We start from the raw sequence: 26,122 nt of genomic DNA, 5'->3' as shown, positions 1-26,122 counted from the left end.
AAATTTATATTTACTAGTATTTCACTATATATTAAAATTATGAGTAAATTACCTAGTAAATTAGTTCAAATTTAAACTAAAAATACATATTCGATTATTATTATTTAATCAGATTAAGGCCGAAGTGGCCTGTGCAGTATACAAGAGTCTTCTCCATTCGGCTCGGTCCATGGCTACTCGTCGCCAGCCACGCAGTATACGGAGTCATCTACCACCTGATCGATCCACCTTGCCCGCTGCGCACCTCGCCTTCTTGTGCCCGTCGGATCGTTGTCCAGAACCATTTTCACCGGGTTACTCTCTGACATTCTGGCTACGTGCCCGGCCCACCGCAAACGTCCGATTTTCGCGGTGTGAACGATGGATGGTTCTCCCAGCAGCTCAAGCAACTCGTGGTTCATTCGCCTCCTCCACGTACCGTCCGCTATCTGCACCACACCATAGATGGTACGCAGCACTTTCCTTTCGAAAAATCCTATACAAAACTTTGATTAACAATGTAAAATAAAAACCCTAATTGATCCACCTTGCAATAATATTGCCATTCCCATTCATTGTAGAAAAAAAATGATACATAATACATAATATGTTAATACAAAAATGGAATCTATGACTAGTTCATTTTTTCAATTTAATGCGGATAAGAGTAAAATAGCTGCAATGAAAAAAAACGCAGTACTCGTCAAGATTGGTTCAATCGGAATCATCTTCAAGGGCGCGTAAGAAACGGAAAATTAGTAGTAAGGATGAAATTGTAATTGTAATTTCAAATGGCGAAGTTTTTGATGACGAAATTTCATTTGTTACGGTTGTCAGGAAAAAAAAATATAGTTGGTTGGGATATAACTGCGTCGCATATCATACGCTAAGCTCTGACTTGTATGGACATGACTGGTCGATTTCGAATAGTTATCGAGCGCAGTTGACCTGGTGGACCAAACAATCCAAACTCCAGAACAGATTGTAGAGCCTAGAACATCTGGTTTGTGTATATCTGTTCTGCAAATCATACGCATGGGCTATACGGACTTATATGGACATGGCTGTTTGACTACAAATAGCTTTCGAGCGCAGTTGAACTGGTAGACGCATTGATCCAAACTCCAGAACACATTGGAGAATACAAAATATCTGATTAAGATATAAGTGAGTTGCAAATCATACGCGTGAGCTCTACGGACTTGTACGGTCATGCCTATTCTATGTTAGAAAGCTATGGAGCGCAGGTCGGTAGACCATTTGATCCAAACTCTAGAACATATTGGAGAGCCTAGAACATCTGGTTTGGGTATATCTGTTCTGCAAATCATATGCGTAGGCTCTATGGATTTGTATGGACATGACTGGTCGATTTCGAATAGCTATCGAGCACAGTTGACCTGGTAGACCAATTGATCCAAACTCCAGAACAGTTCGGAGAACCTAGAACATCTGGTTTAGGCAAAACTAAGCTGAATAATGTACGATATGGCCTTTACGAACTGTCATGGAAATGACGTGTTTCAATTGGCACGGGTTTTCGTAGTTTCCTTCGGCAAAATTTGCATATCATCTTTCTTCAGTTATATAAGTCATTTTGGAGTCGCTAGTGATGTCCAGAAGAAACCTATTGTTCACACATAGTATAGTCAATGCTAGAATAGTGTTATAAAACATTTTTGGAACCTGTAAGTTAGGGTGGCTCAAAATAGTATGAGAAAAACTTCTAATATTTTTTTGTTTTGATTTGGCTGAAATTTTGACCAAAGCATCAGGGCATCAAATAGAACCGAATAAGAGGGCGGCCCATCAAAAAATTGAAAAAGTGTTTTTTGAGCCACCTTACTGTAAGTGTTGTTCCCACTGAAATATGTCATGTAACGTATATTTTACTATATTTTGAAAAAAAAAACATCCTTACTCACGCGCCTCTAGGGAAAAATTAGCATCCCTAGAAACAAAACTCGCCAGTATGGTGAAACTAAATGAGATGGGTAAGAGATCCGTAAAAGAATTGTGAAAATCGGTCAAAAGACTGTTCTGATCGCGGTATTTGGCGTGTTAATCCTTTTGCCATCTTCCTTTTTCCTTCTTCCTCTTTCATTTTTTCTTCTCCCTTCTTCATTTTTCTTACTTTCTTCCTTCTTTCTTCTTATTTTTTCTTTCTTCTGCCTTCTTTCTTCTTCCTTTTTTCCATCCTTATTCCTTCTTCGCACTTCCCAATTGTCTGAAAACTTCAGGCGAACACTCCTTTTAATCCGAGTTCCGTCGGTGGCTGAGATAAGCTGATTGATTCTTTCGTGTCTTTCTGTTTTTTCAATGTTGAGCTAGAAGGTGTCATATGAAGGGCCACGTGTTGCAACCGAGGTACGATTTTCATCAGATCCGTTTAATTTGTCCAAGAGAACAATGTGTGACATCACTATGTGGATTATGAGCTCGTCCAACTCTACAACGCACACAGTATTCGAAAGGTGGCAAAAGTTGAAAGGCTTGTGGTGAGCGATTGATTTTTTGTAAATCTTATGATGGCTGAAACAGTAGACCGAAAAATATCAACAAATTAAAGATATAAAAAGTTATTAGGGTATGATGGGCAGGGCTTGTTCCAAGAATGCCTGATAGGCCAACCAGGTGCACAACAACTTAGCGAGCGAAGGGCACAGTCAAATGTTAAGCTACAGATGTAAGCTTGATCAGGTTCCGTTCATATTTAATTAAATGAAGATTTCGAACTATGACCTGGATTAGGTTTAGTAGGTTGTGGAATAATTATGTTATTGAAAATCAGAATTTGGCCATCTGATTTTTAACAAACAATTTGATACAATGCAAAATAATACGCCATATCCGCTATAAGTGCTCTACATTCTTCAGGTCAATAAATTCTCCAATCCACTGTTGAATTTTCCTCACCAGTCGACATAAACAGCGTGCTTCATAAATCACTAAAGTAGCTCATTAGTCGAACGCAAGAACAGTTCAGCAGCTACTTGTTATTCATATCTGTGGGATCCCATCCACTATATGTATGTGTACATTTTCCGCCAGGCAACCCATCTGATGACTTAGCAAATCCATTTCATACGGCAACATTCCATCCCAAGTGACTTGAGCAGAGTTTCAAACTGTGTATCGAGCAGAATGGCTTATCACATCTTTTCTCAGCGTGAAGATGGCAGTAGGTGATGGTATGTGATATGTTCTTTTCAACTCGTTTTTGGACACGCTTGGTTGAACGCAAACGCAACGCAACAAGCAGCAATCGATGGACAATGCTATACCATGTATGACTATTGGTGTGAACATATCCGATAACTGCGAACAAAAATACAAACGATTATTGCATTAGAATATGTGTATTAATCAACAAGGATTGATATATCAGCTAATGACACTAGAGAAATGTCTTGAAAACAAATTGAATGTATTCCGTCGTTCGCTTGGAATGATCGATTGGATTTTTGAATAAGTATAAATGAGCGGAATAATCGTATCATAAAAGCTTTATTGTCCACAATATGCATTCGGTGATTTCGAATAATTGCGTTCATCTGGATTTAATGCCTATTATACGATGAAGCGATACTTTCATACGCGAAATTGTTGGTGATACGAAACGGGGTCTATGCATTGTGGGAAGCATTCAAAAATTTTCAAAATCTTACTAATAGCAGTTTTTTATATAATTCGGATATTTACCAGTTGAAATTCTCATAAATAATAATTCATAATGTGGAGTTTCGTGTCAAATTTACTTCATTCGAAGCATCACATCTCATTATTTTCCACAGTACCAAAAAAAAACATCTTTTGCGGAAAAGAGTCCAACTGACAAGATAAATGTTTGCTACTTTGCAATTCACACTTGCCCGAGCTGCCAGGCTGAACATCAAGGGAACAGCAATAGGAAGACAGAAGGAAAGCATTCAGAATTTAAAATTTGTCATCATGCTTCCCTTTCAGGAGAAGACACATTTCAGCGCCAATTTCTGGCTGGTGGTTCGTTCTGTGGAAGTGATTCTTCCGTGGCATTTTTGGCACCAGCAGCACTCCTCCCGTGCCCGGAAAGTGACGTTACTTACGAGATTTTTACTCATGGTTTATTTTTTTTGTGCCACTGAAAGCTCCCTTCACCAAAGTAAGCATGAATCCTTTTTTTCCCGGAACGAAGCTGAAGTTGAGGGATTTTACGAGCAGCAAATTTGTAATAATTGATTCTTTATGGTCTATTTATATCCATTTCGGGCTCGTTTTTCTACAATTTGCTTTATCGATGTGAATAAACTGGGTATTCGTTTCCACTATTGATAGAAGTCACCTCAGAGTGTGCAGTTATGGAGCTGTGTGTGGGTATAGTGAATTAAATGGCTATCCTTATGGACGTTTAAACCTTGTTTATAACATTGCCACAAAAACCAATCACCGCAATAATGAAATTAATTGAATGATAAACATCGAGAGAAAAAGTTCCACACAATAAAAAACCCTCATCAATAGCGATTATATGAATCTCGAATGGTGTGCTGAAGGCAATACTGAGGCAGCTAATCGTATGGCATTGAACTGCATGAGATAATATCGGGATGAAAACAATTCCGGATTAGATAAATTTTCAATAAAGGATGACCGAAAGCGTTTAACTTGTATTGGATGCATTTTTTTATTCCGTAAGATTCTCTATATTTGTATAGCTATACGAAGTTTGTCAAACCCTTCACACCACAGCACCCTCGAAAATTGCTTTATTTTCGGAGTTATGCGATAAACTGGCTAAATTTGGAACATGGCCAAAACTGGTACAGTTACCGTACTGTAGTAGAAGTAGTAGTTCCGCTATCAAATTTGAAAAGCAAACCAGTGCTTTCCAAAGACGAATATGTTAAATTTGATTAGAGGAAACTATAATAAGACAAAATACACACAACTGCCGTAATCTGAAGAAGTGTCGTATACGCCATTCTCCAAAAATGGTGTTATCGAGTAGTACTCATCGAGTTCTTTAACAGAAAAATGGAAAACATGCATGTTGTAATTTGGCGCTTATGTCACTTTCTCAGATTACGGCAGACAAGAGTTATTCAATACTAGCTTTATGTACCCGGCCTTGCTCGGAATTGCCAGTTTGGTTTTCAGTTATTTTTGACAATCAGAAAAAGATAAAACCAATTGGTCAACAGGGTAATTGGGTTAACTTATTGATACTTCAAGATTTGATGAAAGATTGATGAAAATAAGGCTTTTGGAAATATTGACTGATCTTGAAGAAGGGATCGTTGTTTTGAATAGCCTTATTCCGGGCAAACGTCAATTGCCAAAGAAGGAAAAACATCCACCGATGCTTTATTCATTCATTATTTATATTTTTAAAGAAGGGATCACACCCACCATTGCCTTATTCCGGGCAAATGCCTACTTTTAAAGAAGCAATCACATCCACCATCCAGAAGGAAAAACATTAATCATTGCTTTTCAATGGGCAAACCATGATTGCGATGAAGGGTAACAATTATCATTGCTTTATACCCACCAAATGCATGCTTTCTATGAAAGATTTTTTTGTTGCTGTTCATAATTCATGTCGAATGACCTTAGGCCTTAAATAGTGTTATGTTAATGGACTGCTTCATTCAGGGATATGTCATTTTCAGGGAAATGTCATATTCTGGGATATGTGTATCGGTAAGAATCACTTTTGGAAAATTGTTATTACTGGGGAAATGTTATTGTCAAGGATTTGCTATTTTTGGGAAATTCGGGAAATTTGTTTTCGGAGCATTGTACAATGTCAAAAAACCTCGAATGAACTAAATAAGAGGGATTTTAATTTAAGTCGTTTTCTAAACAAAGTCCAAAGTCCCTTCCAGCCTCTCTATAATAGTTTCCTTTGGGTAAAGAATACGTGTACAATATGTACAAATTTGTTTTGAATTGACCCATGCGATAAAAAGGTATACATACTAAGGCTGTGAACCATTCCACCGATTCGTTTAACTTTTAGTTAAAATTTGACAGTTCGATGGTTATTTCGCCGTGGTTAAAAATAACCCTGCTCCAGAGCATGGTTAGATTTGACGATTCTATAGTTAAACTTTGTTCGCGAGAAAATTGGCGCCAAACTCATTTCGTTCCGAATAACTATCAATCTGTCAAAACTCAAATGGGTCGGCTTTGGAGTAAAATTTTAACCAAATTTCAACTAAAAGTTAAGCGAATCGGTGGAATGGTTCACAGCCTAAACTGTTCGTTTAATAAATATCCTCTCTCTCATTCAGGTATGACACTCCTACCCAGTCTGATATAGTCTTCCTTAAACAGAGAATACGGGTTCCAAATTTGGTGGACATCGGTAAATGGGTTCAACAGTTATGCTGAATTGATCGATAACTAAACAATACCCCCCTCTCACACCCACCCCCTTTTCAAATGACCTACCCACATTCACTAAAATTGTTTCCTTAGGACAGACAATATTTGATACGGTTCAAATCAATCATTGGGTTCAAGACTTACATTGAGTTGATCGATTGCTGAATAATACTGCTCCCCCCATACCCTCCCTTTTTCAAAGTTCAAAGCAAGGATGTGAACGATCGTTCAGTAATTTGCGTTCGATCATTTAATAGTTTGTCAATAACACATTCCAGAAGCTGAATTTCAAATTATGTTGAATGGTGGACTTCTAGTGCGAAGGTTTTTCTTCAACTCTGCCTAATGGTTTGTTGTTTGAATTCCACTAGTAACAAAGTTATAGCTATAGTTTTAGTAATTTAGACTAAATGATAACTAAATTCCAATCATTTAGTTTAAGTTACTGCAACTAGCGCTCTAACTCTGTTATTAGTTGAATTCTAATAACGAACCATTAGGCAAAGTTGTAGAAAAACCTTTTTTCCAAAAAGCATCCCTAACTCCCTATCATTGTCTCCTTAAGATAAAGAATGTGTGTTCCAAATTTGGTTGAAATCGGCCAAGGGGTTCAAAAGATACACTAAGTTGATCAATAACTAAGCAATACCCCTCTCCCCACACCCTCCCACTTTTCCAAAAAACATCCCTAGCCCCCCTATCGTCGCCTCTTTAAGATAAAGAACGTGTGTTCCAAATTTGGTTGAAATCGGCCAAGGGGTTTGAAAGGTACACTGAGTTGATCAATAACATAGCGATACCCATCCCCCACCACCCTCCCCCTTTTGCCAAAATACATCTCTAACCCACCTATCATCGTCTTGTTAAGATAAAGAATGTGTGATCCAAATTTGGTTGAAATCGGCCAAGGGGTTCAAAAGGTACACTGCGTTGATCAATAACTAAGCAATACCCCTCCCCCCATACCCTCCCCCTTTTCAAAAGAGCATCCCTAAGCCTCCTATCGTCATCTCCTAAAGGTTAAGAATGTGCGTTCCAAATTTGGTTGAAATCGGCCAAGGGGTTTAGAAGGTACACTGAGTTGATCGATAACTAAGCAATACACCTGCCCCCCACCCTCCCCCTTTTTCCAAAAATATCTCTAACCCCCCTATCATCGTCTCCTAAAGATGAAGAATGTGTGTTCCAAATTAGGTTGAAATCGGCCAAGCGGTTCCAAAGGTACACTGAGTTGATCGATAACTAAGCAATACCCCTCCCCCAATACCCCACCCCCTTATCCAAAGAGCATCCTCAACCCCCCTATCGTCGTCTCCTTAAGATAAAGAATGTGTGTTCCAAATTTGGTTGAAATCGGTCAATGGGTTCAGAAGTTATGCTGGAACATACTTACAAACATACATACAAACATTGAGTTTTATATATATGGATTAGCAAATCGGACCCTGCGTTGCTCGGGATCGAAATGTGAAATATTGCATCACTGCACTCCTGATCGATATGTACAATCAATTTTAATTTCTTGACTATTCACAAACTTTTTCGCATTGTTGTGATATCCCATTGTTACCAGGAAAATTATTGCCTCTCTCTATGTACAAACGCAGAAGCTCTTTCTAAAACAAATCTAACCGTTTACCAATCTTGCATTTTTTTATAAGGGTTGCTGACGTTTAATCATCTTTCTCTTTCAAGCGCATAGTAAGGATAGGATTTGTTCTCATCGGGAAACGTTTCCCGATGAAAACAAATCCTATCCTTCCTATGTGCTCCATTTTACCAGCAGAGAAATTCTGAGACGCATAGTGGCTGGAAATCGTACGTACTTTGGACTCCGCAAGACGCTCCGATCGTATAGAGTTCGCCGCCATACCAAACTGACAATCTACAAAACGCTAATTAGACCGGTAGTCCTCTACGGACACGAGACCTGGACGATGCTCGTGGAGGACCAACGCGCACTTGGAGTTTTCGAAAGGAAAGTGCTGCGTACCACCTATGGTGGGGTGCAGATGGCGGACGGTACGTGGAGGAGGCGAATGAACCACGAATTGCATCAGCTGTTGGGAGAACCATCCATCGTTCACACCGCGAAAATCGGACGACTGCGATGGGCCGGGCACGTAGTCAGAATGTCGGACAGTAACCCGGTGAAAATGGTTCTCGACAACGATCCGACGGGCACAAGAAGGCGAGGTGCGCAGCGGGCAAGGTGGATCGATCAGGTGGAAGATGACTTGCGGACCCTCCGTAGACTGCGTGGTTGGCGACGTGTAGCCATGGACCGAGCCGAATGGAGAAGACTTTTATATACCGCACAGGCCACTTCGGCCTTAGTCTGATTAAATAATAATAAGCTCCATTTTATACAAACATTCATTTTTATATATACATACAGTTAGAGGTGTGCGCCGCCGCGCCACGCCGCCGCCGCCGACAGTTTTTGGCACGACGCCGCCGCCAACATTTTTGCATCGGCGCGCCGTTGTTTAAAATTTGTCACGCCGTTGAAACTCCATAGAATTTTTCGTGAAGATACAAATTATTTCCATGAAAATTCCATACAATATATTGTTAAAATTTTGAAGAGGTCTCCCTAAATATTTAGCGTGAAAATTGCGAAAAAATTCCGTTGAAATCCAAAAAAATCTAATTGAAATTGAATTTTTGAACAGAAAATAGTCGTTCGGAAGAAAGCCACAAGGCTGAAAGTTGTTAGGCCAAATATGTCGTTTAACCGAAAAGACTAATTGGTAGAAACCTACCCGAGCAAAGCATACGAGCAAATCGATAACTTGTTTTAATGTTGTCAAATAATCGATTATGTTTACCTAATTTAATATCTTTTTGGTCGTTTTAACGGTTAAAATAACAAGACGTAATAGCAAAAATATTTTACTATGACATCCAATCAAGAACTATTCCTGCTGTCGATAAGAGCAAATCGAAAACTAATTTTGATTTTGTTTTCCGATAACAAAATAAGTACACCGTTTGATGTCATATCATTCAATTTAGTTGGATTTCCTCACTAATCGATTCGTCTTGGGATCAGCTGTGTTTATATAAATGAAAAGATAGAACTTTTCGCTGGGAAAGTTGAACAAATGCAAAAATACTACGTTTTCATGTCTTCTGAAATAAATTACCAAGCTCGAAATGAAATCGATCTAGAGGGCTACGCTGCCATCCACTAAAACGATTTACAGTAAAGCCCCAAACACAATGTTAGCGGAACGGCAACGGAAACGGCAAATCTGACAGAAAATATATGGGCTAACTGTCAAATTTGCCGTTGCCGTCGCTGTTCCGCTGACATTGTGTTTGGGCCTTAAGGTAGAAAAAAACCGGAGCAAGATCGGGCAGGTTTGACTAATTTTGGATATTTTCAAGACAATAACGGGAGAATCTTTTGAATTTCGCCTCAAAGTTTTGATGAAAGATTTCCAGTTTTTCCAGAATATTCATTGAAAATTATTAACTACTTTCAAGTTTCGAGAACTCTTTGGAATTACCAAAAGGAGCTCTTTGGATTTATCATAGAAAATAGGGACTAACATGAAAATCTTTTCAGAGTTTTCACGCGAAGTTTTTCCAAATTGCTATAGGAAACGGAAAGTTCCTTTTGAGTTTCTGTTGAGTATTCTTTGAAATTCACACAGAAAATTGTGACTAGAAAAAAGATGCTTTAACGTTGACTTCCCCAATCTAGAGTAATTAAGACGGTTAGTTTTTTTATCCTTTATTAGAGTGTTTTTTTGCAGGGAGAAGTTCATCACTAATCGGCTAGTATGGCATAGCCAACTTCAAAACATCGGAAACACCGGATTTTTTTTGGTTTTCTTCAGAAAATTCTTTCTATTTTCGATTAGCAATTCTTGGTAAGTTGAATTGACCGAAAGCGACAGACGGCCGAAATTCGTTTGCCCTAACAGGTTGTCCGGCCGAAACGATCGTTGGCCAAAAATGCCATTTAGCAGAAATAGTTTTTTGACAGAATGTGATATTTGACCGAAAATGTCATTTGGTCCAACGCGTCATACGTCAACGGGTCATACGGCCAAATTTCAATGACTGAACAAATTTCAATGACTGAACTGAACTGAACGGGTAATATGGGTTAGAAATGGCCATTTGTTTCGCGAACTGGTCTTTTTGACAATTGACCATTGAACAAAATTCCGTGGCCTCTCTATTTTTAAGTCGATACAGGCCTTTAGGTCAAAAGACATTAAACCAAGTACCATTTAGCAAAACTAAACGTTTAACGGAAGCTGTTATCAGGTCAAAACTGGTTTGACCGAAAATGTAGTTTGGCTGAAAGCAAAGGACAGCCAAAAGGAAAATTTGGCCGGACTTGTAAAAAGTTGTTTACCCTAACAGGTCATTTGGATGAAAATGTCGTTTGACTGAATATAGATCATTTGACCAAAAATGCCGTTTGGTAAAAAATGTCATTTGACAGAAAGAGCCATTTGGCCCAAAAATGTACTTTATGCAACTTTCTTTGAAAAACTCAACTTAATTCACCGAGTGGTGATACTGCCTTTCTCGCATTTAGCCAAGATACCAACCTTATATTTCGCTTATATAGTTCGATTCCATTTTCTCAATAACTTTTAAACTTAATGGTTTATCGTTATCAAACAAGGCTTTGTCCCCTGTCGAATGCAACTTGTTGCGAGAAAATCGGTTAAGAATTACTATATGAAAAAGTGGCTAATGTTTTTCGGTTTTCGTGTGCACACACACACACACATATACACGGACAGACAGACATTTGTTCAGCTCGACGAGATGAGTCGATTGGTATATAACATCATGGGTCTCCGAGACTTCTATAAAAAGTTCGATTTTGAAGTGAAATGATAGCCTTTCGGTCAACTTTGTTGTACGAGAAAGGCAAAAAGAATACTCGGATAAACGTTCAATTTGGCTTAATGGGATTTGGTTAGATGGCTTTTGGCTTAAAGGACAGTATCGACTGAAAAAGTAGAGAGGTCACGAAATTTCGATCAACGTCGTTTGACAATAGGCCAACGTTCAGTTAGAGTAGAGTGGGGCAAGAGTACGCACTTAGTTTTCAATCGATCATGTGATCCTTATGAAGCAAGCTTCTGCATATCAAATCAATGTCGATTATTCATATACTCTTCCTATATGTTACCCAGCGGAGAATATATTGAAATTATTGAGATTCGATTAAGTAGAACCATTATTGTAAGACAAGTGAAAAACGCACTCTTACCCCACCGGTGGGGTAAGAGTACGCATTTATCCAATCATGTGCTTTAAGTATATATTTACACAAATAAGAGTGAATAACATTAAATTGATGTTTAATGAGCATATATAAAAGATTACGTAACTCTTAAAGGGGGAGGGGTCCTAAAAATGTGCACTTTCATACGGAAAACCATTGTTTTTTATATATACAAAAAACTACAGAGGTAAAAATATATATATCAGGTTTCGCGTGGCGTATACAAAGGCATTATCATTAAAGAAAGTTCACCAATCACGAAACGTAAAATTAGGCTATTTCATCACCCCTCCCCCCTATCTTACACTATTTGTATGAATCCCCTAAAAATTATATGGATCGTCACACATCTCGCAACCCCTCCCAGCTAAGCGTTGCGTTATTTATTAATGTTTCTTTTGATTAAATGAAATTATCATTTAGATGAAATTGTGTTTTCGTACTATGTTTAGGTGTACAACAAGTCCTAATAAAATTTCATTATTTCGCTTCAGTGCTTTGTTCGCTAAGTCCTTTCTAACACCGAATTACTTCAACTTATCCTAAAAACTTGTGATAATTTCGAATTCTGTCCCTTTTTTCTTAGTTGTGGATCTCAATGCTCTGGAAGAAGTTTTATTTCGGCCGGAGATACGGATTTGACATCATAACTTGAAGATTCATATGCGTACTCTTGCCCCACCGGTTCCTGCGTACTTTTACCCCACATTCCCAAAAATTATTCAAGTAATGGTTTTGACTTCTTATAAAAACCAACCGGATTGGTGTTCTGTACCATAAAGTACTCTATACAATAGGTTATCGAAATGGTATAATGTTTACCTGATTGAACGTATACATATATGGTAATGAAATAATAGTTGCGGAAATCCAATTATTTTTAGCAAAATGACCAAAAAGTTATCTAACTCCATATCTCCCTTGTTGTTTATTCAAATCGTTTACAATTACACATAATAATAGTTGGCCAGAATACCTGTCAAACTGATGCAGTGCTGCTAGTTTATCTTTTTTTATTACTTCAAAAAATCGAAAACGTACTCTTACCCCACGCGCACTCTTGCCCCACTCTACTCTATTGACATTTGGCGATATTTTAGGACAAATTTTCCATTCTGTCAATCGACCATTTCGTCCAAACAGCATTTTTGGACCGATGACCTATTCGGCCAACCGACCTGTTATGGAAAACTACTTTTTAGCCCAAATTACCAGTTCGGCCAACGGAATTTCTTATGGACAATACACTAGACGTTTGATAACTACAACATGTTTTCGTTTTAGTTAGCGAATGGCGTTCGATAACTGCGACGCATTATACACGGCAAACAATTGTCAGACGACGTCAGAATAGAAGTGCAAATGATTGTTCAGCGCTAGGCAGCTATCATCGACTTTGACGTCGTTTTGAAGCTCAGCTGTTCGATTACTGCAAAACTGATGGTTACATCGAAATGCGGCTAAAAGCATTGCAGTTAAATGACTTTCAGTTACCGAACGTCTACTGTACAAAGAATTTCACTAGAAATGCAATAATTTCGAACATTCCTTAAGACATTTCGAGAGAATTTCTCGGTAACATTACAGAGAGTTTTTCTTGAAAACTTCTTAGAATCTCCCGCGGAAATTCTTAAGAATTTGCTGTTTTATCGTTGGCCAAGCCAAACTAGCCGTCTTTATTATTCTAGACTGAGAAAGCCAACGGTGAAACACCCATTCTACCAGCCACACTCTCCTACAATTATCAAGAATTTTCTGTGCAAATTTCGAAGAATACTCAACAGAAAATCAACAGGAACTTTTCATAAATTTCCGAAGTTTCTCATGTAGAAGTTAAGAACAATTTTTTGTGAAAATTTTTAAGTTTCTCTTAATGTCTTGAAAATATCCCGAAAAAATGTAAAAAAAATCTTAGAAAAATGCAAATTTTGCCGCCGCCGACCAAAATTCTGACAAACGCCGGTGCCGACGAATATCGGACCGGCGCACACCTCTAAATACAGTGTGAATTCTGCGCTACTCGAAATTTGAAGCACCATCGAGTTAGGGAGGTATCAAGATAGGTAACACATTATATATTTTTCTCTAAAAAAAAATCGAAAACATTTCATAGTATGCAGATATATGAGATTTGATCATTAGGTCTAAAGGGTCATTTGGCCGGGTGTCAGGCCATTTGGCCGAATGCCGTTTGGCTGAATGCCATTTGGCCGAATGCCGTTTGGCCGAACGGGTCGTTTGGCCGAATGCCGTTTGGCCGAATAGTTAAAAAAAATTGACCTCATTTTACTTGTGGTCCTTCTTTACTTCCTTTTTCTTTCTTTTTCTTTCTTCCTTCTTCCTTCCTCCTTCTTCCTTTTTCTTTCTTCCTGCCTTTTTCTTTCTTCTTTTTTCCAACCTCTATTTTCTTCCTTCTTTCTTCTTTCTTCCTTTTTCCTTTTTCCTTCTTCCTTATTCCTTCATTCTATTTTCTTCTTTCTTCTTCCTTCTTTCTTCTTTCTTCCTTCTTCATTATTCCTTCATTCTTCTTCCTTCTTCCTTCTTCCTTCCTCCTTTTTCCTGCTTCCTTCTTGCTTCTTCCTTCTTCCTCTTCCTCTTAATATTCCTTCTTCCTTCTTCCTCTTCCTCTTAATCTTCCTTCTTCCTTCTTCCTTCTTTCTTCATTCTTTCTTCTTCCTTCTTCTTTCTTCCTTCTTCCTACTTCCTCTTAATCTTCCTTCTTCCCTCTTTCTTCTTCCTTCTTCCTCTTCCTCTTAATCTTCCTTCTTCCCTCTTTCTTCTTCCTTCTTTCTTCATTCTTTCTTTTTCCTTCTTCCTTATTTCTTCATTCTTTTTTCTTCTTCCTTTTTCATTCTTCTTTCTTATTCTTTCTTCTTTCTTCCTTCTTCCTTTTTCCTTCTTCTTTCTTCCTTCTTCTTTCTTCCTTCTTGCTTCTTCCTTCTTCCTTCTTCCTTCTTTCTTCATTCTTTCTGCTTCCCTCTTCCTTCTTTCTTCATTCTTTCTTCTTCCTTCTTCCTTCTTTCTTCATTCTTTCTTCTTCCTTCTTCCTTATTTCTTCATTCTTCTTTCTTCTTCCTTTTTCTTTCTTCTTCCTTATTCTTTCTTCTTTCTTCCTTTTTCCTTCTTCCTTCTTCTTTCTTCTTTCTTCTTTCTTTTTTCTTCTTTCTTCTTTCTTCTTTCTTCTTTCTTCCTTCTTCCTTCTTCCTTCTTCCTTCTTCCTTCTTCCTTCTTCCTTCTTCCTTCTTCCTTCTTCCTTCTTCCTTCTTCCTCTTCCTCTTAATCTTCCTTCTTCCTTCTTTCTTCTTCCTTCTTCCTTCTTTCTTCTTTCTTCCTTCTTCCTTCTTCTTTCTTCCTTCTTCCTACTTCCTCTTAATCTTCCTTCTTCCTTCTTCCTTCTTCGTTCTTCCTTCTTCCTTCTTCCTTCTTCCTTCTTCCTTCTTCCTTCTTCCTTCTTCCTTCTTCCTTCTTCCTTCTTCCTTCTTCCTTCTTCCTTCTTCCTTCTTCCTTCTTCCTTCTTCCTTCTTCCTTCTTTCTTCTTCCTTCTTCCTTCTTCCTTCTTCCTTCTTCCTTCTTCCTTCTTCCTTCTTCCTTCTTCCTTCTTCCTTCTTCCTTCTTCCTTCTTCCTTCTTCCTTCTTCCTTCTTCCTTCTTCCTTCTTCCTTCTTCCTTCTTCCTTCTTCTTTCTTCCTTCTTCCTTCTTCCTTCTTCCTTCTTCCTTCTTCCTTCTTCCTTCTTTCTTCTTCCTTCTTCCTTCTTCCTTCTTCCTTCTTCCTTCTTCCTTCTTCCTTCTTCCTTCTTCCTTCTTCCTTCTTCCTTCTTCCGTCTTCCTTCTTCCTTCTTCCTTCTTCCTTCTTTCTTCTTCCTTCTTCCTTTTTCCTTTTGCCTCTTGCCTTTTTCCTTCTTCCTTCTTCCTTCTTCCTTCTTCCTTCTTCCTGCACCATTCTTCATTCTTTCTTCTTCTTTCTTCCTTCTCCCTGCATAAGGAAACGTATTTCAACTATTCGGCCAAACGGCATTCGGCCAAACGACATTCGGCCGAACGGCATTCGGCCAAATGACCCTAAACCTTTGGCCGAGCGCCGTTTTGCCGAATAGATGAAATTTGTTTGCTTATCAGGCGAAATGAAAAAAATGAGGGGGGGTGGTTCGAATTGAATAGTGAAAAGTGAGACAATTTCGCAGTGTGTACAGAGTAGTAAGAAGTGATTACTGAGACATCGAAGTGAGTACTGATTATTGGCATGTGTGCAATAACAAATGTAGAAAATGAGAAGTGAGTGGTGAATGGTGAGAAGTGAAATGTTAATATTGCGAAATAAGAAGTAGGAAGCAAGTAGTGAGGAAAACAGAAGCAAGAAATGAGAATTGCGATATGATAATTGGGAAGTGAGATGTTAACAAATGAGAAATGAGTGATGATATATAAGTCCGAAAAAAAGAAGAAAGAAAATGAAAAAAGAAGGAAAAGGAGGAATGAGGCAGATGGAAGAAGAAAGACGAAACACAGAAGAAGGATTAAAGAAGAACGAAGTAGCACGAAGGGAACACGAGAGACACGAAAAAAAAAGAAAAAATGAAGAAAGAAGGAAGAAAGATGTCAAAAAGAAAATGAAGGAAAAACGAAGTCGGAAGGTGGTTTAAGAAGCAATAATGAATGGAGTGTAGCCGGCAAGGAGCGATCCGTCCTTAAAAGCACGTGGCTTAAGCGCCACTCCATTAAGGAGACCACGGCCCAAGTTAATTTGCCCGGATGAGACTCCCAAAGGGCAAGTCCATTTATTTCCCAGATAGGATTTACGGATCGTTCCAACTGGCTACGAGCTAATTCTTGCCAAACGGTATCACCCTAATTATCGCAGCATGCCTTACAGCCACGAAGCCACTCAGAGAGACGGTGAGAGCCCACCACACCTAATACACTCTAAGCGTAAGTGTGCCTATCATCATCGGCAGACTCTCTCCGCTCGCCTGCTCTTCTACAACGAATTGGAAGCACACAACATACCCAGTCAAACTCGCAAAGAAACACGGAGGACGGGACTCGCAACTATAATGACGCGTTGTGATGAAAAATACAATTAATTAACAAATTTACTAGGGAAAGACTGTTTATTAAGCGACATGGAAAACATTAATGAACATTTATTTCCTTACTTCTAATAGGGACACATATTTATTGGGGGACAGTCGCATATGCTTCTATTTGTGTTGGTGTTCGTTCATACTATTCCCTAGCTGTGTGCGGTTTACTCTTCCCTAGCTTCTACTCTATTCGTGTGTGCTCTGTGCGTTCTGCGCTACTACGCGACGTCACAACTAAGTTTCGCGCATCTCCTTCACATTCTGCGCTCCTGTTAACTGGTAGGTGGTGGCAAATTAGCTCACGCACGCATGTGCACGGTCCGTGATGACGGATCCAATTACTTGTCGGCGGGGTAGCAGCTCACGACAAAGGAAAACAGCGCGATGGCTTTAGCGGCACATCCTTCAGTCTACGACTGGACAACAAATTCCTCCGCGGCGCCCTCCTTGGACGCCGCACTCCGTACAAAAAAAGATGGGAGACTCACCGTATCGATGGGGCTTACAGTCGATGACCGTTGGGCGAGGTCGATGCTCCTCTGCCAGGGCAACGCTTGGCGATTGCTTCTCAATGAAGCGTGTTGGTGAATCGCGATGGCGGTTTGCCGACGGGGTCACTTGAATTGCCGGTAGCTTGACAGGCTGGTGGATTCCGTCCACTTAGAGGTCCCCCGGCCTCCTCGGACCGATATAGTTACGGATCGTCCGCTTCTGGCCGGTTGGCGACTGCCAGGAATCTTTCGTCCGTAGGGGATGAAGCGCGCGCTTGGGTGCGCGGAATTCGCTGCGGGTGAAATATAAAGCCAATCTGGCAGAACAACACATAATGAGCACAAGCACCGTTTCGCTCACTAGAGCACATTGTTACCTGATTGTTGCACTTTAATTACTACAACCGCACACGAATAACACGCACACTTGATTTGCCTACAGCAACTAAAGAACGAACAGGTAATTTATTAATTAACTATATTTAACGCCACTTTAAATTATCCTACTTGTGACAAACGAAACACTAACAACAAACGCGTACTTCCAACTCCTTGGAGAATCACGGACGAAATGATCGAGTCTGTGAATCCTCAGATTAAGGAAGGCGGGACTCGGACACAACCGGAAGTACGTCATTTCCCGACCCCTTTGTGTACAATCGTGGCTTTATCGGCACGATTGATAACTTGACCAGATAGTCGCTCTGCTATCCCTTTCCCACCTTATCCAGGAAACAAATGGCCTCGACCTTGGAAAGCTTGGCTGCTTGATTAATGCTCGCTTGCCTATGTCAAGGGAACATTATATTTAAGTCTATTGGCGATTGAAAGATTTGTATACTTACAATCTAATTTATTTACAAAAACTATCTACAAACTATATACAAAATTACTGAATGCTACAGGAGGGAGCGGAAGAAGGAAGAAGAAAGAAAGAAGAAGAATAAGGGAAATGTCTCACTTCTCACTCTTTGGTCCTCACTTCTCATTGCTCACTTTTCCATTTTCACTACTAACTTCTCGTATCTCACTTGTGATTTTTCACTTCTCACTTTGCATATCTCGCAACTCGCTTCCCATTCCGAAATTCTCATTTTTCCCATCTATTACTGCTCATTTCTCATTTTTCACTACGCACATCTCACTTCTTACTGCTCACTACCCGTTATTCACTTCCTACTTCTCACTTTTAAATCCACACTTTTCAATCCACAATTCTCACTTCTTAATTTTTTTATTTTCCACTTATCACTTCTTACTTCAAACTTTTTACTTCTCACTTTTATTTTCTCTCTTTTCACTTCTCACGCTTTAAATATCACTTCTTGCTTTCTATTTCTCATTTTTCAATTCACTTCCTATTATTTTCTATGAGATGTGAGAAATGTCTCATTCCTTCTTTCTCACTGCACACTTCATGTAATTCTCACTACTCACTTTTAGCTTAGCTTTGACTGACTACACATATCTGTGGTTGCTACTCCGTGATTGACCAGAATCAGTGAAATTGCACAAAGAATCAACTGAATGATAGACTGGGATTGTTCACGCATTCTAAGTGTGCAAGTTTCAGTGACTCAAATATTCAAATGATCGATAACGGCGCCGGCCACGTCCTTGTAGTCAATTGCTATTTGAAGACCGTGACAAAAACCACAGGAAGGATTATCAGTTAGTTGGTAGGCATAGTTGGATCTGGATTCACTCTGATAAGCGATATGACCGCTCGCACTACTCACTTTTGATTAATTACTTTTCTGTACTCGCAATCTTAGTTATTCTTCAAATGTTCGGCCGCATGACATTCGATCAAACGATATTCGGCGATTTTAGTTCTCCTTTTTCCTTCTTTCTTCTTCCTTCTTTCTTCATCATTCTTTTTTTTTCCCTTGCTTCTCCCTCCCCCCCCCTTCTTCCTTCTTCCTTGTTTCTTCTTCCTTCTTCCTTATTTCTTCTTACTTCTTCCTTCGTCCTTCTTCCTTTTCCGCCTTTCCTCTTTCTAATTTCTTCTTCCGTCTTTCCGCTTTATTCCTTCCTTCATCTGTTTCTTCCTTCTTCATTCTTCCTTCTTTCTACTTCTTACTTCCTTCTCCCTCCTCCTTCTTCTTTCTTCCTTCTTCTTTTTGCTTCTTCCTTCTCCCTCCTCCTTCTTCTTTCTTCCTTTTTCTTTCTTCTTTCTTCCTTCTTAAATCTTTCTTCTTTCTTCTCCCACATCCCTTCTTCATTTTTCTTTCTTCCTTCTTTCATCTTCATCCTCCCCTCTTCCTTCTTCCATCTTCTTTCTTCTTTCTTCCTTCTTATTTCTTCTTCTTCCTTCTTTCTTCTTTAGTCTTCCTTCTTCCTTTTCTATTTCCTTCTTCCTTTTCCCTTATTTCTTATTCCTTCTTCTTTCTTCCTCCTCAATTCTTCCTTCTGCCTTCTTCCTTCATCCTTCTCCCTTCTTCCTACATCCTTCTTCCTTCTTTCTTCCTTCTTTCTTATTGTTTCTTCCTTCTTCTTTCTTTCTTCTTCATTCTTCATGATTCCTTCTTCTTCCTTGTCTCTCCTTCCTTCTTCCTTCTTCAGTCTTCCTTTTCAAGTCTTCCTTCTTCTTTTTTCCTGCTTCCTTCTTTCTTCTTCCTTCTTCCTTACTGCTACTTCCGAAGAAGAAAGAATCTTCCTTCTTCTCTTTTTCTTCTTCCTTTTTTCCCTCTTCATACTTCTTAATCACTCTTCATACTTCTTTCTCACTCTTCCTTCTTCTTTTTTCTTTCTTCTATTTCCTTTCTTAACTTTTCCTTGATTCTTCCTTCTTTCTTTTTCCTCCTTCCTTCTTATTTGTTTATTCTTCCTACAGATTACAGAGATAATCTTGCTTTGTATTGCGGGGTACTCGCTTCCTCCCTTATTACTTCTCACTTTTCCCACTACAGCTTCCCACTACAAACCCTTCTTACTTCTCACTAGTCACTTCACACATTTAATAAGGAAACGTATTTCAACTATTCGGCCAAACGGCATCCGGCCAAATGGCGTTCGGCCAAATGGCATTCGGCCAAACGGCATTCCCTAAACCCTCCCAAAAGCCATCTGTATCCCACCATAGATGGTACGCAGCACTTTCCTTTCAAATACTCCAATTACTGATTGATCCTTTGTCAACATCATCCAGGTCTTGTATCCGTAGAGGAATACTAGTCTTATGAGCGATTTGCAGATAGTCAGTTTGGTACGGCGGCGAACTTTATTCAATTGGTGCATGCTGTGAAGTCCAAACTATGTACGATATCCAGCCATGATACGTTTCCGAGTTTCTCTGCTGGTATCGTTTTCGGCGGTCACCAGTGAGCTTAAGTACACGAATTCTTCAACCATCTCGATTTCGTCACAGGATTTGTAGAAATCGCCCTCAATAGATAACGAAAAACGATAAAAGAGAGACAGATGTCTATTTGAATCATTTCAAGCCATGAAAACAAGTTTATCGCACCTGTATACCAGTGTGAAAAAGAACAGAATCGAATAGGTAACCCCTACGGTGAAAAGATGATAAAACACTTTATTTCTCACATTTTTTCCGTTGGGGGAGATATCTTTCGCACATCTGTGTAAAACAAGTTGAAACACTTCATCAAGAATGGTACCCCGCAAATTGAACATTTTTGGAGAAATTTAAAATGAAGTATAGCCCCTGAATCCATTCTGTATCGTAGTATCTTGCAAAAACGTGGTTCACGATGTGCTCCATATCGCGAGTACCATCTCTGTATGGTAAGTGAAAGATTTATTTCGCTTAGAATTCAATCCCTGGTCACTAGCAATGGTAAGTGGCTTACGTTGTCTTCTCTAGAGCCTCTTCCTATCATGAACTTCGTCTTCGACGTGTTCATCACTAGTCCGATCTGCTTAGCTTCCCTAATCGGTCTGAAGCGGGCTTCCTCCATGTTCTTCAATTAACATAACAAAATATAAACATTCTCTTTAAAACCAAAGCTTCGTAGTACTCCCTCCAAAGCGATGTTGCGCGTGCTGCTTGGGGTGAAAAGTGAGAAGTTGGATGTAAGAAGTGTCAAGTGAAAAGTAAAGATTCAGAAGTGAGAAGTGAAAAGTGACACTTGAGAAGTGAGAAGAAGGAAGTGCCAAATGAGAAGTGAGAAAGGAAAAGTAAGGAGGGAGAAGGGAAAAGTGAGAATTAAGAAGTGAGAAGATAGAAGTACGAAATGAGAAGCGAGTAGGGATAAGTTATAAGTGAGAAATGAGAAGTGAAGAAGGAGAAGTTGAAATTGAGGAATGAGTAGTGAGTAGTGAGAAGTGAAAAGTAAGAAGTTGTGTTTAATAAATGGAAAATGAGAGATAAGAAGTCAGAAGGGAGTAGTTAGAAGTAAGGAAGAGGAAGAAAGAAGTAAGAAGTGACAAGTAAAAAGTAAGACGTGAGAATTGAAAAGTTTTTTTAAATCCTTGCTACATCCTTCCCTTTTTTTCGTTCCTTTTTCTCCCTTCTTCTATCTTCATTCTTTTCACTACCTTCCGCCTTCAATCACTTTTTTCTAATTTATTCCATTTTTATTCTTTTTCATTCATCCATCCACGTTCCTCCTTCTTCGTTCTCCATTCTTCATTCTTCCATTTTCTTTCTTCCTTCTTCCTTCTGCATTCTCTCTTCTTCTTCTATCTTCCTTCTTTATTCTACCTTCTTCCTTCTTCCTTCTCTTCGCATTCCAAAAAAATCTAAATATTAAAATAGTTATGAAACATAGCAATTAAGTTACAGCATGCCATAAAATGATTTGAAGTATTAACCCATGCAAGCTCTTCTGTTCGATTTAGTGCACGACTTTAATACAATTGAAACGCCAGCTTTGATTGCATGCAAGTTACGACGCATAACGTCATAACGTTTCTGCAGCTTTCTGGTATAATTAAAAAGCTCGCATAAAACGCGCACGCTAATAATACTTTACTTAGTGAAATTAATATCACAAATTATTCAGCATTTCAACGAATTTCCCGATAATGCATTTGATTGTTTGATGAGGTTGTTTAATAATGCACGAGAAAGGCACAATCCCTGCTAGGTGGATCAATCTGGGTTTTTATTTTCTTTCTTCTGCATTCTTCCGTCTTTTTTCTTCTGTTTACCCTTCCTTCTTCTTCATACTTTCTTCTCACCTCTTACTTGTGTTTTTACTCTTACTTCTCACTCTTCAACTTTCACATCTCACTTCTCACCACTTACTTCTCACTTCCCATTACACACTTGTCACTTGATACTGCGCACATCTCACTACTATTCAGTCCTCACTTTCATTCCTCAGCACTTACTTCTCACTACCCTGAGCTCACTTCGAACATCTCATTTCTCACGTTATAGTTCTCATTTTTAACTATTTCTCACATCTCACATTTTTCTAGTCGTCCAATTGGTGTTTTTAGCTCAACGGTAGTCAGCCAAATGACCCTAAACCGTAAGTAACTCTTCTGGGGTCTAATTTGGGGGCGATTCAAATATAACATCATCTTGTCGGGTTCCTTCCCGACCGAGAATTATGTTTTTCCACCCACTACAACACCAGTGAACTCCCAGTCCAAAACACTAATCCTTTAGGGGGATTTTTTGTCTTCGAACGACCATTTTAACACACACAAATGCCGATAGTTTTATAATCCACTACACAATTTATTTTTACATCGAACAACATAACATTTATTTACACTATTCAATGAACAACTTTATTAACGGCACTACATTTATTACTAACTAGTCGGCCCGGCAGACGTTGTCCTGCATAGTAGGCGAGCATACGCGTTGTGAACTGCCCATGCAAAATGTCCATACGAAGCTTAATTTTGGTTCTTCGCGATTTCCTCAACCTTACTCATGATTTTCGCATGAGGAAATATAAACCCGTCGGGAACTATAATAAATGTTTCTGCTGAAGGAATGATGAAAATCCAACCAGCCGTTTTTGAGTTATGCGGATACGAACACAAACCATTTCATTTTTATTAGGACTAGTTGACCCGGCAGACGTTGTCCTGCATAGTAGGCGAAAATACGCCTTGTGAACTGCCCATAAGAAAATTCCAAACTAATCTTAGTACTAGTTCATTCGATTTACTCAACGCTACTCATGATCTTCGCATGAGGAAATATCATATAAACCCGTCGGAAACGATAACGAACATGTCTGCTGAAGGAATGAAGGAAATTCATCCAACTATTTTCGAGTTATGCGGATACGAACACAGACCATTTCATTTTTATTATACAGAATTATTATATAGATTAATTAACTAGTGAATATTGAACAATAAATTCGATCAAGAGTTCGTTCCTCAAATTTCACCCGACGACGGTTTGTTTACAACTAAAAAAGTTGCCTTTGCATTCGCTGCTGCTGCTTCTTCTGCAGACGATCAATCGTCCGCCCTACAACGATCATTCGATTCGATAAAGTGCAGCCACAGTAGGTACGACTGATATCGCAATCCGTTCACTTCAATCGTAAAGTGATAACATGTTGAGTGATGCTACCGTCAGTGGTTAAATTGAATGGGTTGGTCACAGACATCCTCACCCACCCTGAAGTTGCCAGGAAACTTCTGAAAAAAAAGAACCAATTTTTTATTTTATTTTTTTGAACTCTATTATTGTGATTTTTTATGTTACAGATAAGTTCATCACGTGGAAAGAACCAAGAAAACTCTCCTCGATGCACTGGACGGAAAAGGCAAGTGGCACATTCTGTTGCACCCTATGCGGTACCACCCGTGATTTTGAGCTTAAGAGCTGCACGTCCTTTCATTCCGATAGTCGATAGTGCTAATGGAACATTTGATAGCTGGCCACGCAACCTGGTAGTTGTTATCTCTATCAATACCATTCAAATTCCTCAAGCCTTCGTTCAGAAGTCCTTCGACTGCGGACGGTTGAAAGTAGGGCACATCCTTCGCTGACCATTATTGCGTCGATCTGTCGTCTTGACTCGCTCCGGTGATAACGATCTCTTCGATCACGTTTGCTGTTCCAGTTTCGCTCTACTGATTGTTGCGTCCTCACTGTGATGTCTTTTGATTCTCCGATGTCCACGAACAGTTCAGCTTTCTCTGGCAGGAATACCATTGGATCCTTCAGACCGTGCGATATCGCCATATTGCAGGGGAATCCAGTCGCCTGAGTCAATGTGAAGGTTGGCAGGTTTGCTGTGAGATTTGATGACAGCTTTCGTCTTGTGAGTTACCTTCACTCCGGACTGCCCGATGCCCTGAATCGCGATGTTAGCTTTCTGGATGGAAACATTCATCCCCTGGCATAGATTAGCGGAGAAAAAATTGCACTCTGACCCTGAATCCAGCAGTGCTCGTGCTGGATATCGACGACCCACGTCGTCCTCTATTAAATTATTTATTTATTTATTTACCCTCCTGCAGTCGATCTCCTGAAGGATCCTTGGCTACCCCCGCGTTGTTCCTTGAAGCACAGCAAGGAATGGTGTCGACCCCTACAATGCCGACAGGAGAACTTTGACGTGCACTCCCGAGCTATGTGACCACGTTTGAAGCAATTGGGATGCTTCGAGCAAAAACGACTCCCGACTAGACAACGATATCCTTAGAAACGATGGACATGTGTGAAGTCCTTGGATTTCCGCACACAGCGGACACTTCGTGTTGTACGACTGTACGGCGTTCTTGCTGACCTTCGGTGAATATGGCATTCTTCTGCGTTGTGGTGACTGCTCGAAGACTTTTGACTCCACCTTCGTTGGTAAAGCTTCGAGAACATAGATTCTCCGCTGCAGGAACTCAAGCAAGTCCTTTACGGTGTCCTGATCCTTCATTGACGAGTGCTCCTCCCATCCTCGTCGTGTGCTCGGGTCGAGACGAGCACTTAGATATTCGACTAGCAACAGATCTTTGTATTCGGCTGGTTGGATGATCTGATCCAGGGTCAGAATCACACGATCGAATCCATCGACCAGCCTGTGAAGATCCGCGATTGACTCCTTGGTGAGGGACAACAGTTTGAAGAGAGCCTGCACTTGCTTCTTCCGTAGAAGCTTGCTGTTGTTGTACCGTTTCAGCAACGACTGCCACGCAACCTGGTAGTTGTCCTTCGTGATCTTAAGCGGATCGACTAGTGCCTCAGCTTCGCCTGCTAAGCACCCCTTGAGATAGTGGAATTTCTCCACATCGGGTAGGTCTGCCTTCTCATGGATCAGAGATGTGTAGAAATCCCTGAAGCTGAGCCAATCGTCGATGTTCCCGTCGAAACTCTGCAGCTGGATTTGAGGTAGGCGAACGTGGTCCATACCAAAACGTAGAGTGACATCTCCAGGACGAGTCGACTGGTTCTGGACGGAATTATGCTGAACCTCTCCCACTTTCTCCACCAGAAACGATTTCGCATCGGAGTAGCGGTTCTCCATCTCCAACTGCTCCCTCTGTAAACCTTCAGGCTCCGTGAAGTCCTCGTGCGCTTGTATTTCCCAGATTTCCTCACTTATCTGAACCCACAATACATCTAACTTCTCGAGACAAACATTAATTTGAGCGACAGGTTCGCGACCCTCCTTAAAGTTCGTAACATACTGGCTAATGTTACTTAAAGCTAATGTAAACCCCTTCAGCCTTGCTGTCAAACTCTTCAGGGAATCTGCGTTCCTGGTAACGGGCTTCATGTTGCTGTCGACGCTCCATGGAAACTTGCACAATGTCGTCAGTCAGATGCGTTACTCCACTCGCAGAGTCGTGGAACCGTCGGCAAATCCAAAAACCGATTGAAACGGAGATGTAATACTCAATATTGTTCGCTTCGGCAGGACATGAATGTTCAGCTCATCTATGAGACAGCGGCCCCAGCCGAAGCCAAAACAGCAAATTCTCCGATTGAGAACACCTCCAATATTCGGACGAATGCCTATGAAACAACAGCTAAGTGCAGCCATAGTAGGTACGAC

The 26,122-nt window shown here is 39.9% G+C and overlaps 1 protein-coding gene and 1 pseudogene across 1 annotated transcript; both read right to left on the bottom strand.

Annotated features, from left to right (window-relative positions):
- Nucleotides 1-14,075: 14,075 nt before the first annotated feature.
- Nucleotides 14,076-24,466, bottom strand: LOC134206548 (trichohyalin-like; annotated as a pseudogene).
- A 198-nt stretch (nucleotides 24,467-24,664) lies between these two features.
- On the bottom strand, nucleotides 24,665-25,843 carry LOC134206547 (uncharacterized). Its single transcript, XM_062682280.1, has one exon. The coding sequence runs from the start codon at nucleotides 25,841-25,843 to the stop codon at nucleotides 24,665-24,667; it is 1,179 nt and encodes a 392-aa protein (XP_062538264.1).
- Between the last annotated feature and the right edge of the window lie 279 nt (nucleotides 25,844-26,122).

Source organism: Armigeres subalbatus, chromosome 1, assembly GCF_024139115.2.
Source record: "Armigeres subalbatus isolate Guangzhou_Male chromosome 1, GZ_Asu_2, whole genome shotgun sequence".
Lineage (NCBI taxonomy): Eukaryota > Metazoa > Arthropoda > Insecta > Diptera > Culicidae > Armigeres > Armigeres subalbatus.
Note: the sequence above shows the minus strand (reverse complement) of the source record. Positions and strands in the feature narration are given on the sequence as shown.

Coding starts and splice junctions, on each gene's coding strand:
- LOC134206547 (XM_062682280.1), bottom strand. CDS start 25,843: ATGAAGCCCGTTACCAGGAACGCAGATTCCCTGAAGAGTTTGACAGCA.